The 14,546-nt window shown below is 43.1% G+C and overlaps 2 protein-coding genes across 5 annotated transcripts in view; one reads left to right on the top strand and one right to left on the bottom strand.

Annotated features, from left to right (window-relative positions):
* Positions 1 to 9,275, bottom strand: part of mrtfab (myocardin related transcription factor Ab) — a 42,110-nt gene extending 32,835 nt beyond the window's left edge. Inside the window, exons 1-3 of one of the 4 annotated variants that reach the window (XM_079577945.1) lie at positions 9,079 to 9,275; positions 8,361 to 8,423; positions 5,639 to 5,828 (exon numbers count right to left, since the gene is read on the bottom strand). In XM_079577945.1, coding sequence (XP_079434071.1) covers positions 5,639 to 5,810 — 172 coding nt within the window. In that variant the 5' untranslated portion in view covers positions 5,811 to 5,828; positions 8,361 to 8,423; positions 9,079 to 9,275. Of the gene's footprint in view, positions 1 to 2,089; positions 2,395 to 5,638; positions 5,829 to 8,360; positions 8,424 to 9,078 lie in introns of those variants that run through there. The other 3 variants (XM_079577946.1, XM_079577948.1, XM_079577949.1) reach the window with 3 other exon arrangements.
* A 476-nt stretch (positions 9,276 to 9,751) lies between these two features.
* Positions 9,752 to 14,082, top strand: get4 (guided entry of tail-anchored proteins factor 4). Its single transcript, XM_079577397.1, has 9 exons — positions 9,752 to 9,984; positions 10,696 to 10,774; positions 10,881 to 10,962; positions 11,037 to 11,186; positions 11,344 to 11,482; positions 12,165 to 12,305; positions 12,500 to 12,575; positions 12,649 to 12,721; positions 12,984 to 14,082. The coding sequence occupies exons 1-9, from the start codon at positions 9,845 to 9,847 to the stop codon at positions 13,073 to 13,075; spliced, it is 972 nt and encodes a 323-aa protein (XP_079433523.1). The 5' UTR covers positions 9,752 to 9,844; the 3' UTR covers positions 13,076 to 14,082.
* Positions 14,083 to 14,546: the final 464 nt, after the last annotated feature.

Genomic DNA, 14,546 nt, shown 5'->3' with positions numbered 1-14,546 from the left:
ACAATAGCACACGGAGCATTCTTTTAAAACTTCTTCCCAAACTTCCCACTAGTAGCAGCATTGTTTGGGCATGCACAGCCAATACAAGCCAAGACTGTGCATGAGCTGAGCATGCACAATAGCCAAACACGCCTTTGCTGGACAAACATTCATCGATAAGAAGAGGTGACACCGGAGTCACCCCAACCTTATCAGGCCAGGCTTAAGGCACAATCTATTTCACAAATCATTCTGTAAATCAAACTTGTATCAGATCATTATTTTATGTGACTTCGAACCAGCTGCCTCTTCGCTTGTATTTTTTACTTTGTTTATCCATTCTGTCCATTTTCAGCGGCATGCGGCGGATTCTTTATAGGTCGGTGCGACAAGACGTATGGGCCCTCTTTGTCGCTCTCCCTAATGGAAAAATAAAAGATGGATGGACACTCCACTTCCATTTCTCAAGGTGTTTATAGTGTTTCTCCAGTTGATTAAATTACGTTTGGCTGCGAGTGTTCTGTGGAACGCTTTGTTATGTAAATGTCCAGATATCCAAGTGTGTGCTTTCATCCGGCCATAAACTATCCATCGCACGACGTCATACTGGGAAGACGCACAGCTGGATCGTGTTTGGGTCGCGTTACAACGTAAGCCGCTCTTAACTCCGCTTCTTTTTAAAAGCTTCCATCTCTACCATTTCTTCTCCTCTCCTGTGTCCTGCCATTTGTCATCCCTCCATCATTCTCCTTGCCCTGATCTCCCTCCTACTCCGAGGGCGAGGGGGCCTCTGCTGTTGGCAGCCTCCCAACGTGTTACATAACAGCAGCAGCATGGAGCCCGCTGAATCACCGCTAGCTGTGGATAGCGCCGTCGATGATGCGTGCTGGTGCATTCGTTTGGGGCCGAATGATTTTGGGAAAAAACTTACAGCGATTGTTATTCTATTGCAGATTCATGCCTAAAAGAGACTGAATTAATAACTGAAGTAACACAAGAACAACAAGCACTTTCGAACATGTCTGAAGAAGTCCTTTTGTTGTGTGACGAAAATTTACAAGACATATTTAAAAAGCTGAATTCTTTCATCTGGCATTTCCAAAGAAAGCATCCGGTCGTTCTATATAAAGCCAGGCAGTTCTGGTTCATGCAAACATTTGTATTCACAGGGCACAAGCCGCAGCTCATTGGGCGCATTAAGAAGATGGATTCACACGTGCAGACTGCCTCCAGACCCTGGCACGCGTCAGTGAGTTATCAATAACAAAGTCTCTAGCGGCCCAGGGAGTCTATAGGCCGTGGTGTGGAACAATCTGTCCTGGCTGAAAGGAATGGTAACATCCTCTCAAGGATGGAGGAGGGTCTGCAACTGCAACGCCCAGAGTATATCGCACTTTCTACACATCCAAGTTTCGAAAAGTGAGACAAGTCTTCCGTTGGGTGGTTCCAGTCAAAGCAACTTGATTAACTCTGTTAGAAGTAATTGCACAAATACATGGCGTCTAATCTTTTAACTAAAAACAATACATTCAATACAAAACTGACAAAACAACACTTGAAGAAAGAAAAATGCATTGAAACCTATTCTTTTTAGAATAGTAAAATAGCTATAAGAACTTTTAATAAGCCTCTTCTGCACGCGTTTGTAAGATACCGATGGGTAAACAATGGAAGAGCTGCAATTAGTTTGTCTGATGATGTGAAAAATGAAGTAAATGATTAATTGTACTCGCATGGATGGATGGATTCATTATAGGAACGGTAAAAAGTGAAATAGGAATTGCTAAACTAATGTCAGAATCATGCAGTTCATAACATGTTTGAAAAGGTCTAACCTGCAGGGTTTGCAGATTCATGCATCCATAAAACCCCACTGACACTGGATATTTGGTTGTTTGCAAAAAAACAACAACCGAATTGTGATAACAAAACATGCAGATATTTGCGTTTTATCCATTTGACCAAATCCGTCAAGCGTTAAAGAGTTTGGTGCAAGTGTTGGAACCTTACCTGAAGGCAACATTCCTAAGTTTACATCCTGCTTTGACAGTCGACACACAACCAAAACAGCACGCGCCAAGTTGAGCAAAGCATTTCTGGCTTTACCTACCTGAGAGAATGGTCATTTCCCTTTGCACCATGCTGATGTCAATTCCCTCATGGTCCAAGCACGAGCCGAGCAGACATCTGAAGAAGCGTCCCAGCGGGAGCAGCAGCAGGCAAGTCCACAGGTTGCACCTCACATTCCCTTTGCCTGCGGAGCTGTCTGTGTACAAGTGTGTGCATGTCCCGGGCTGCGCTCAGAGGGCGGTGCAGGTCCCGTCCCAGGCCCTTGATAGTGCCACTTCTGCGCCGGGACAAACAAGTTCCACCCACAAAGAGAGGAGTTCTGGTGTCTTCACAATGCGCAGGAGTTTGTCTTCAACTTTCTCAATTTAAAAAAGTCAGTTCAAGTCTCGGAGCAGCACACCCTGTTTTTCATTTTCCCTCGCTTTCCCCCTTCTGCTCCTTGGAGAAGTTATGCAATAGTGCCATTACCAGACATGACCTCCCCCTCCTCCGCTTTTGCCGCTTCCTCCTTCTCCTAGTGCAGCCCACGCTCTGGCTTCAACTTAGCAGAGGGCTAATATTGTGCCATTGCCACTTTGTTGATAAATTCTCCAACTTTGTGTGAAAAAAGAAAAAAAAAAGAAAGGCTTGCCGACATCTGCCTTTAGTCCACCTCATCCAAAACCCGTCCCTGCTCTGTATACACAAGCCTTAAGCAGATGAGCCAGTGCAAAGGAAGCCACCATGTCATAAACACATTGCATAAGCAGGTGACTGATGTGAAGCTTTGATAAGCGCCATTATGCGGGCCCGCTGTCTCCGTCACGAGTCGGCAAACGCAGTCACATGCGGCGCATCTCGGCAGCGTTCCGAGGCGTCCCGAGAGCAGCACAGCCTGCAGCGACATGTCTTCGGCTGGGGAAAAGTTTTGCCTGTTGGGAGTGGTGCCCCCCGGGCGGTCGGGGACTTTGTTTCTCTTTGTGATTATGTCAGGAACACATGCACAAGTATCCACATGCAAATCTTGGCACGCTTATCACTTGTCAAGTAAACAAATGTCAATGGACGATGCCGTTGCGTTTACAGTAATTGTGCAGTCCATTGAGTTACTTGATCTTACTAAAGAACCAGTTGCGCAAAGTAAATAGTTTAATGATTGCATTGTTTGTTAATATCAGAGAAAGTTGATTTGTTGCTCCTCAACTCCTCAGCCATTGCAAAGCTTATTAAATTCAATTTGACGACATGATTTGATAAATGGTGTTCAGCCTCTGTTTCCCCTACAGTCTGGCTCATTCATCCTGCCAAACCTTACTGTACCCAAGTCAGTTTCGCATTAAATCAACTGGAGGTCAGCTAGTCCACAAAAACAGGAGGAAACACCGGGTCGGAACAATGGCCAATGTGAGGCCGTCCTGATAAAGCAAGCGAGGCGTGTTTATGATGTTTCAACCTGTGACAACTTAACTGCTATTGTTTAACCACGTGCCATAAAAAGTGAACACTACTTAAGCGAGTAGAAGGACAAACCGATGTAAAATGTTTATGATTCCCAGTCTTATTAAATTAATTCTTAGGAACAGTTACTTAAGCACTTTGGGATAATTTGGGGGCTGGCGTTTTACAGGGTAATGACGTAATAAACACAGGAAGCAACATCAAAACAACATAGGACTTTATGGGCTCCTTAAAGACAGATGTTGAAATGTGCCTGCCACACGCGGCAGCAAGAAGCAAAACAAACTGCACCGCAGGTAATGAGTATTGGCAAAGATCAAATTGCTTCCACATAACTTCCCCAAATACAAATCTAAACCGCAATACATTGATGATCTTCTTAAAAGGAACAGGCCACCGTTTTTACACACTGAAATATGTTCTTACCTGAGCTTAGACGAGTTGATGCGTACCTGTCTGGTCTTTGTGCGTGCCCTCAGTCGCACAAAAAGACCAAAGATGTTTTTAGCATTTGGCCTCTCCCAGTATATTCCTATGGCTCCAAACGGGGTGAAGTTGGAAGCGACCAAGCTCTTCCATGGGCACACAGACCAGACAGGTACATATCAACTCGTCTAAGCTCAGGTAAGAACAGATCTCAGTATGGAAGAACCGTGGCCTGTTCCTTTAATGGTTAGTAAAGCTACTCAGGATTACAGAAACATATGCGAATGAAACAAAACACCACTCCAGGCGTGTTCTCGATGACGGTTTCATTTTTCCAGGGTAAATGTTCTTTAATGTTGGCAAAACTAGCGTGCTCACTACAAGGGCTGTCACGATAATTACTACATTTGTATGTATATAAATGACATAAACAAAACCTTTTCGGACCAATTCTTTTTAGTGTTTAAATTTATTTGCATGTTTTCCCATTTTTCTAATGTAGCACTTCATTTTTTACCCAAAGTAAGTTGTGTTTCATTGTATTTCCTTTTTCTGTCATTATAAAAGCTTTAAAAAATGTCCTTGCCTCAATATATCGAACATCAGATTTCGTTATCGTGACAGGCCTGCTAACCGCACTACTTCCAAGTTCTCAATCGATACAAATAAGTAAGGATTAGATGCAGTGTTTTCAACAAGTCTGCTTCCTGTACAGTAAGAAGATAAAACATATTTCACTCTGCTACAAGAAACAACAAACCGATTTATCCACATTATAATCAACTGCTTTTTGATCGCCATTTCCAAGCCACATAAAAGAAAACGAGTCATTAAGTTCTGTAATGACAAAGAGCAAAGCTGCTGCGTTAATTAAATTCCTTTAGCAGCTCAAAACAATCCAAACCGGATATAACACAAGGTCGCTCTCTCCATCTTTATTCTGAGAGTAAAGCGTGCCACTTCCCCAGTGGGCTCCGAGCTGCTTCCAGACCTCCTCAGTGTTTAAATCCACACTGAGGTGAACATGCAGCCTGGATGTGCAGACAGCCCTCTGCCAGAGGCCCACACTCTAATCTACTCAAACAGCGGGTCAGCCACGGCAAGCCAATTACTGCTCCTCCTGTGGTAGTACGCCACTACGCAGCTAACGTACCCAGAGCACTGCAGTCTGCGCCGGTGACAACGGAACGACAGACAGACCGACAGACAAGGCCATCCACTTCTGCTTCTCTACTTATGTAACATGTTCACAGCTTAGAGAAGGTCCACTTCTGCAAAGGATGAGGAGTTTGATTCACATGGAAATGTAAAAACTACTGTCTCTCGTTTGTCCAAGTCCAAACAGTTGTGTTGTGTTGCAACTGCGTTTACAGTATATAATGGATTTCACAGTAAGAAACTTTGAATACTTACCTTTAAGGGTAATAGCTACATTTATTTATACCGACAAGAGCCCATAGTTTAAAGTGATAGTCTGTAAGTTTAAATGTTTTATCATTTTAACGGATTTTGCATAATTGACCGTCTGGGCCTGAAATATTCAGAATCCCCGGTGCCATCACTTTGACCAATGAGACGAGCTTTTCCTGTGAATCGGCTTGTCAGGCCCAATCAAGAGGATGGGGGGACTTGGTCTGTCTCACTGTTCAGTCTTACAGACTATCACTTTAGTAATGCATCTTCCCAAGTCTTCCCAAATCATATATTATAAAACGAAACATCCTACCGTTTTTGCGTTCCTTTAAAGGGGGAACCTTGGGGGCGGGCTGAAGGGTCAGCTCCTGCAGCTCATTGGCCACCGACTCGCTCTGCGGACTCGCCGCCAGCCCTGGCGTCCCGGTGACCTCCATACTACAGGAACTCAGATCCTCCCCGTTCAGTGGAAGTACTGTTGCCATGGTGACAGACAGATGAACCTGCATCAGAATAAATATCAAGAATGAAAAACTGGAAGACAGAAAAAACTTTCCTCTTCCAACTTGTAACTATTAAAAACATGGTCAAAAATACAAATGTCTTGTGTATTATGGGACCTTCAAAATGTGTCAGTAAATGTAAATTTAAGCATTTTCCTGCCAGTAAAGCAGTTCCATGACCCTTTTATGCCTCTGTCAGTGTTGTGTGTCGAATACAATGCACAAGTGGAAAAGAATGCAAGACTCGAGACGAGAGGATTAAATCAGCCATTAGAAAAGAATTTGCATGTTTGAACTTTCACTACTGTTGCTGTGGAGGCTTCTTCGGAAATAGAAATGTTTCTACTTTTACTATCAAAGGGAGAGTTTTCAGGCTTTTTAAAGTACTTTTAGATACTTGGGGATCATATTCAAAGTAGCCAAAGTAGCTGATGTGGACTGGACATTTCGGCAAAAGAATAGTTAATGTAAAATGACAAAACGACAAACAGAGGATCTGCTCTCTATGTGCACGAAACATTTGGATTTATCATTTACCGTCATAGAGGAGAATGAAACAGCTAAAAGCTTAAAAACAAAAGCTGCCAGCTATGGTACTAAGAAGAAAGCAGTGAAGGCAATTAGAGCTCTGAAATAATCAGTTTGAGTATAGTGTAGCCTTTTAAACGATAGACTCTTTCAAAGCTTAAGCATTTTAGAACAATGAACAAGTTGTCAAGTTATCCAACAAAGATGGTACAAGATGCGTTTAACACGCCTCAGCATGTCTGCTGTGTGTGATTCATGTGGAGACAGGCCAGATGTCCTCTAGGGGTGGAAAATGAGCTAAAGCTTGAGTTATTAATGCCCACAAAGGTCAACACATCAAAGCAGCGCCTGAGATAATTCAATTTGCAGGAAAAAAGAGAAGAAGAACTATAAATGTAACTTATTTTACCAGAGAAGAGAGCTTTGATTTTAGAGTGGGTAAAACTGTAAACACAGACCTAAAGCATTAAGGTCTGTAAAGAGAAGTAAATTCCATTCCTTTAGCATGTTACTAATGCTGTAAACCAAAGCTCGGTAAAAAATCAATACTGATACAGACCTTTAGAGATATTACTTTGGGAAGATAATGATGAGTAAAAGTGGAAGTGAAGGCAAAATAACACAGTACAATAGAAATAACAGATCATTTGAACATTTTCCGTATCAGACTTCAACATAAAAGCGTAGGAATGAGTAACACATATGAATACTTCCACTTAATTTAATAAAGCTGGCCAAAAGGGTTTATGACGTTAGTCGCTATTCCGTTGACCTTACCCTCACAAAATATGATATCTGACAGTACAAAGAGCCCAGTGAAACACTCTTTACGATACATCACAGTGCACTATGCGGCGCCTCCAACTTGGCAGCAAATCAGTGATGGATGTTTATAAAGGCACAGGCTTTGCTGAGTGGTTTGTTCATCTCTGTTTTGCACTCTCTGCAAATATGCCTTTTTCTAGCCGTGGGGTTCTGCTGGGGATTCTGACATTACACCGCAGTGAGCCCGGAAACAATGAGACAGTGTGTGTGTGTGTTTTCTAAGATGCCATTATTCTTCAAACGTGGCCACAAACATGTTAAGTTAGTCACCACATTATAAGCTAAATGGCTTTGGGAAAGAACATAATTGGCATAAGTGTAGTACGTATAATTGCGCTAGTGATTATGTAATTGAAAACTGTACTGTGTCGCGGGTCAGGCCATGTTAACGCTGGTCTAGCCTGACAGTCTGATTGACCTACAACTGCAGCTCAAGCAGAAAACCCATTCGAGCGGGGGCCTAGACTCGCATCATGACCTTAATAATAAGAATGACGGATTAAATACATTGTTACATTAAAATAATTGACTTTCTGAGTGTGTAATAGTTCCCTTGTCAAAAACACACCCGGAGTCGCATTTGACTTCATACACTTTGGTCATTTCTTCTACTATATTTGTCTTCATACTTAAAATATCAAACTGCCCTCCATATTTAAAAGGCAACAATCTGATACCAGACTTGTACTGAGCTATTCTGTGGACAATGCGTGTTCATTACGCCATTATTGTTGTGCTAGCATGCCCTTTTCCCAAAAAGAGAAAGCTTTTTTAAACTGTTCTAAGGCATGTCATTCCCACTCAGTAATTACCGTCTTTTCCTTATAGCGGTTATTTCAAACTTTAAAACGACTGCATCTGTGACGATAATAATAATAACTGCTGAACACATTTCCAAGAGGGTGATGCACAGACAAGTATTATACTGTTCAGACAAAACCCATTTACAAACACAGCATTCCTTTCCCACAGGTCCACACCAGCCTTTAGATATCTATCGCCATTATTCAGGTGAGAAGCCTGTGTACCTGCAGGTCCTCACAGACAGATCTTTTATTCCCCCTCAGTCACAGAAAACCCAACACCTCTAACAACACGCCTTTTCTATTGTACGTGATGGGAGAGTTAGCCCAGGGCTGTATACTGGCAATATCAAATGTTGTTTTGGTAGAGGCTTACCAGTTGTTCCTAGATCTTGCAGGGGTGTTTTCCCATTTCAGCAGGAACAGACTTCGAGTAGTTCTGGCAAATAAAGACAATAATGTGAAATATTACAAACAGCCAGTCACATATCTTGAAATAACTAACCCCTTGTGCATGAGGTCAACACACTCGTGCGGATTAAGGTGAAATACCATATGCGACGTGGTGCGCCTCACTGAAAAAAAAAAAAAACATCGCTTTTTTTTTTTTTTTTTTAAGGTCGAAAAACACTTGGGAGTGGATAAAAAACAAAGCTGACAAGAAGTCCGTGTCGGCAGGCCTGTCCACAGATGTCATGGGGCACCAACTCACAGCTGTCACTGTCCAAAACAGTCTGAAATGCTAAGCTATTGTTAGCCTGTCTGGGTGGGAACTAACCCAAATACTCCAACACTAACACTAACATTTCCAGATATAAACGCGTGGAATTCATAAGAAAACGCGTGTGTGTACAAAATCAAAGTGTAACATCACATATCGTGCCTGATCTTTGTTTATGTGTTGGCATGTACTGTTTTTGACATGTTACACTACACAAGCAGCCGAGCCAGGATCTGTTAGCATCGTTAGCTTCGCCGCTAACATGAAGGCGAACTGTTGAGATTAGCATTCTGCCCAACCGTATGCGGATATTCGCCCACTACTCTTCCTATCGCTGGCTACGTGTCTAATAAATACGTGTAATAATGCTTACTATTCATGGTCGCCTCTTCAGTGCTGTGTATATTGTGGTTTCACGCCGCTACTTCCGAATCACAAAGGAAACTTTAGCCGGAAAACCCTCCTCTCTCTCTGCGTGGGAACTGAAGCCAGCCGACAGCACCTCTGCAACCGGTTTATCACACACCTTTACTGGTAGTGACTCCTTTTTCTGCAAGTTGTAATGGGGCTTATGTACATATTTAGAGAGAGAGAGAGAATATATAATAATGTAAAGCCAAACGAAAGACATTTGATGAGTTGCTGTTACTGATCATGCTGTACATAGCGCCACAGCATGAAAACATCACTGCAAGCGTGTACCTACAGTGGACACACGCCTCCAAGTAGTCTTTGCCTCCATCTAGTGGACAAACACAGCCACTGCATGATCACATACAGAATATACTACACGGGCGAGTTAAAACTACGCATGTTTTTTCTACTATGTATTGTGCTTGCATTTGGATTTATATGACATCCTGTTTTTTGCGGTAAGCTACAACTTTAAAAAAGCTTTTTCCCAACTTTGCCTTGTTTGTCCTAAAGCCAGTGGTAGGCATAGTGAACTAAAGAGTCAACTAAAGATGTGTTTGTGTTGCTGCTATCAGTAAAGGTACAGAGCCCTCTGCTTGACAGCTGCACTCATTGGTTGAAGCCTTTGGCACTGACGCTACGGCAAGCGAGGAGGGTCTGCCCTGTTAAAGCCTGTCGTTTCCAGTGCAGGGAATTGAACGGGCGGCTGCTGCCGAGCAACGACCATGTCTGAGCAGGAGTCCCTGAGGTGCTCCAGTGCCAGGAACCGGGGAGGCGTCCAGCGTGTGGAAGGGAAGCTTCGGGCGAGCGTAGAAAAGGGCGATTATTATGAAGCACATCAGATGTACAGGACGCTATTCTTCAGGTAAGGTCCCCGCTCATGTTTGTAGATGTCGGTGCTACGAGGCCTACCTGTTCCAGATCATTCTGCTGTCAACCTTGCCTGTAGTTTCGTGTTTATGATTGGTTGACGGGAGCTGTAGTCCCGCCCCCCAGCCTAGACAAGGTTGTTGATTAGTCAGATGTGATGTCTATCACTGCCGCAAAACGACAACTACTAACGACTAGCTAGTTAGCTAACTAGTAACGCTAACGATGACAGTTCATATTATAGTTTGTGTTAACGAACCTTTGCGTATCAATTCCACTGTTTACAACACAAACATTTGTGGACTACGTGTTTGCCCTGCCCCATTTTGTGATCACATCGTGTTCCGTGGTGCTGTCCAGCTGTGTTAGCTTTAGCAAGTTAGCCAGTTTCCCTGCACCGCCGCATAGTCTGCCAGGCATTAAAGGTTCATACAGTTATTTTATACACACACCTATTTTATCAACATGCGTACAACCCAGGAAATAAACTATTAATTTATGCTTTCAGATGAGGCTTGAAAGTAAAATAATGCACGTCTTACTGGTTTGTATTATTGAACTAGCATTCCTCCTAACTTACATTTGTCTAAACATTTCCTAACTTAATGAACTGATTGGCCCAAGAGTGAATACGACGACATTGAAACATGTACATGTACACATAACATGTTTGGTGTTGTAAAGCTGCCACTCCCTCTGTCCGTAGGTACATGTCACAGGCAAAACATGCAGAGGCCAAAGAGCTCATGTACAACGGTGCGCTGCTCTTCTTCAGCTATAACCAGGTAAAGTTGTGTTACAGCGTGAACCACTACCATTGCCACTTCTGCTTTTGGGTTCCTGGGATTTCTACAACTTTTGAACTTTCTGTATGCTCTGTTATATGTGCAGCAAAACAGTGCAGCTGATTTGTCTATGCTGGTTTTGGAAGTGTTGGAGAAATCCGAGTCAAAAGTGGAAGATGACATTTTAGGCAAGTACCTACGTCCTCTAAAAGATAATGGCTACGTTTGCATCCCTTGACTAAACTTCTGTGTGTTTCAACAGAACAACTGGCTAAACTGTTCAGTCAGATGGATCAGAACTCCCCGGAGAGAGTAGCCTTTGTATCCAGAGCACTTAAATGGTCCACAGGGGGCTCGGGCAAGCTGGGTCACCCCAAACTGCACCAACTCCTGGCTATTACGTTATGGAAAGGTAAATAACCGGCTTCCCTTATGTTTATTTACTTGGATTTGCTTCAGTTGTCACAATATAGTTACTCTTTCACACCAGTTTCTAGTATTGCAGATGTGGTAAACAGTCTGGTTGATAAGGGTCGTGTGTGTGTGTGTGTGTGTGTGTGTGTTTTTAGAACAAAACTACAGCGAGTCGCGTTATCACTTCTTGCATTCGTCTGACGGAGAGGGGTGTGCCCTGATGCTGGTGGAGTACTCTGCTTCCAGAGGCTTCCGCAGTGAGGTGGACATGTTTGTGGCGCAGGCCGTCCTACAGTGAGTCCAACCGTGTTACTAAAGCGAGATACACCAGGGCTGCACAGTTAATTGCAAACACGTCAAAATGGCAGTTTAATTTAACAAATCAAAGTGACTGTAGTGACTTGTAGATGTTCAGTCATCAACACAGGACATGATGAAGCAACTTGAATAATCAGAAATATCTAGCTGGGTGTCTTGGGATTCACGCTGTGCAATAGTATTCGCAAATCGCACAGTAAGGTAGGGGTGGGCATTATGGCAAAAATGAATATCAAAAATAATTGCATCTACGCCCTATCTTTCTTTAGTATCCTGGCAACATGGAGGATTCATATTAGCTTGAATGATATCTTCCGAGTGTTGGGCACATTCATCCAATCAATAAATCGACAACACTTGGACACAATAGGCAGATCGATAGAAAAAGAAAATTGAGAAAAGAGCCACATTTAACATAAGTCAAAACAAAAAGAAATTAACGGCCTATTCAAAGTGGCAGATTTTGATTTGTTTTATGTTTTCATTTCACACCCACCCCTACACTGAGCTAAATGCAGTAGGAGCTCTCGATCCATTTCCATCACCCGTTTCTTTTCTGGTGCCGATTGTTCTTTGTGATTCATACAGTGTTGTCACATAGATTGTCTGCGTCTCTGATGTTTTTCTGCTGTTTGCCTGTGTGCGCTGCTCCCTGCAGGTTCCTCTGCCTAAAGAACAAAAACAGTGCTTCCGTGGTGTTCAGCACATACACAGAGAAACACCCGTCCATAGAGAAAGGCCCTCCCTTTGTGCAGCCTCTACTCAACTTTATCTGGTTTCTGCTGCTGGCAGTGGATGGGTGAGGAAAATGGATATGCTTTTAAGAGCACTTCAGAGCTTGTTTGGTTGGTTGTAGCCACGGGTTTTGACTTATTACTTTGTTTTTTTTTGTGCTACTGTCTTTTTCCATAGATACAATCCCAATCTCAACATTCATAATTCACATTTTGATGTAGCGTTACTTTAAGTCATTACATGTGTTTTTTGTTACAGGGGTAAATTAACAGTTTTCACAGTGTTATGTGAGCAATATCAGCCTTCTCTGAAAAGGGATCCCATGTATAATGAAGTAAGTGTTTACACGCGTGTTTCAATGTGCCCTGCAGCCTTCACTCATGTCTGAATTATCTTTGTCTTCTCAGTATCTCGACAGAATAGGACAACTATTTTTTGGAGTCCCACCTAAACAGTCCCCATCGTATGGTGGGTTGCTAGGTAAGCGCAATATTGTGACTAATTTATTACTACTGTGTTGTTAGAATGCACAGTATTTCAGTCCGTGGTACAGAGGAGCGCCTCTCATGCATGAAAGTATATAATTGTCCCATGTAAACGCATTTTGTGAAGAAAAATAAAGCCCTTTCCTAATCAAAGTCAAACAGATCCACATAGTAACAGTTGATGTACACAGTGTTCATGAACACACTAAGCACATGTTCTGTCATAGAAAGATTCTAGTGTCAGTATTGTTCTGCAGGAAATCTTCTGAACAGCCTGATGGGATCTGGGGAGGAGGATGATGCGGCAGAAGAGGCGCAGGAAGACAGTAGCCCGATAGAATTGGACTGAGACCACAGTCGGGGAACCACAAGAACAAATGTACCACAAAAAGGAGCCGGGGACTACTGCCTCTCTGTTTTTTACCTCGCGAACCAGTGGGCCGAGGCTGTGGCTCCTCTACAGACAGGCAGCTCCACTTGTCAACTTCCCCACCCATCTGCTCCCGACCCCCCCCCCACCACCAACAATCTGCTCCAATCAGTCCCAGTGAGCGCCGCCCGGACCGCGCCAAACCCCCACACACCCCCATTCTTCTCACTGATTGCGTTCAGTACGAGCCCAGGCCGCTCGCTCTTCGGATTTGAAAACGACTGGTGTGAGATGGCGCCGCTGGAGAGGAGTTGACGATACCGTAGTGAGGAGGCTCTGTCAGCGCTCGGCATCATTCCCCCCCCCCCCCCCCCCCAACCCCACAGCCACTTCCGAGCGAGATTCATCACAGCCAGCCGGCGAAGGTGCTGTCGGCTACTTAGCTTTCTCTCAACAGTACTCACAACTAGGCAAGAACACTTCTTTTTATTTATCGCATAAGTTTTAACCCAACACGACTCTTTCGCTTTTCTTTTCATCCACTTTTCTTTCCACAATGATAGCACATAGTAGTTTCAGCCTCGTTGCCCCATCTGTCTGTAAACGTCTCCTCTCGAGCTGTTGCTGCTGCTGCTGCAGCGAGTTTTTCAAAGAGTTCTTTTTGTTGTTTTGTTTTTAATTCACAGCTACGAGAAGTGACTAAATCTAGCACTTAGTTTTTAAGTTGCTGGTTGTCGCCTGTAGATGCCTGTCTGTGTCCGGTCTATTTAAAACTAAAGTCTGGTCCGATGTGGACACTGTGAAAAGCTGTGGATGTTGGAGCGAATCGGACTTTGCATGTTATAAAAGGACATTTCTGGCTTTGGCTTATTTTCTGTTTTTTTTTTCTCCATCTTTTGAGTTTGAGTTTTCAATGTCTTTTTCAGGCTAAATATCAATGTTTTAAGAATTCAAACTTGGGCAGCACTTTTGCCTCGGAATAGCATGGTACTTCAAAGTGTTACAACACGCCATGGTAAGTGTGGTGATGTTATTCAAATGTATTTAATGGTAATCTTTAAGTCTAACCTTGTGTAAAGATTGCAAATTGCTAGAAAACATGGGTCATATTTCCCAGATGATTCGGAAATGAGGCTTTTCCATTTCCATCCTGTTACCATGTTATCACTGAGCTGTAAAGTGCAACCCTGAGTTTGGTTCTCAACAGATGTACTTTCACCAACTTCGACCTGTATCAAGTCCAAGTCAAAATTTCAACTCAAAATAAATACTTTTGACCGTGTTTTAGTACTTCCTAACAACAGTCACAATCTAGAATGAAACTGTGTCAAGGAGTCCCAACCCACAAGTTGAGAACCACAGCGCTAGAAAACAAGTTTCTACAATTTGGGGGCTCATTACTCTTGTGAAGCACTTTGAGATTAGCATTGTGCTTTTTCGGAACATGGCA

This window comes from Gobius niger, assembly GCF_951799975.1.
Source record: "Gobius niger genome assembly, chromosome: 19".
In the NCBI taxonomy this organism is placed as follows: Eukaryota; Metazoa; Chordata; class Actinopteri; order Gobiiformes; family Gobiidae; genus Gobius; species Gobius niger.
This window is presented reverse-complemented; position numbering and strand designations above follow the sequence as displayed.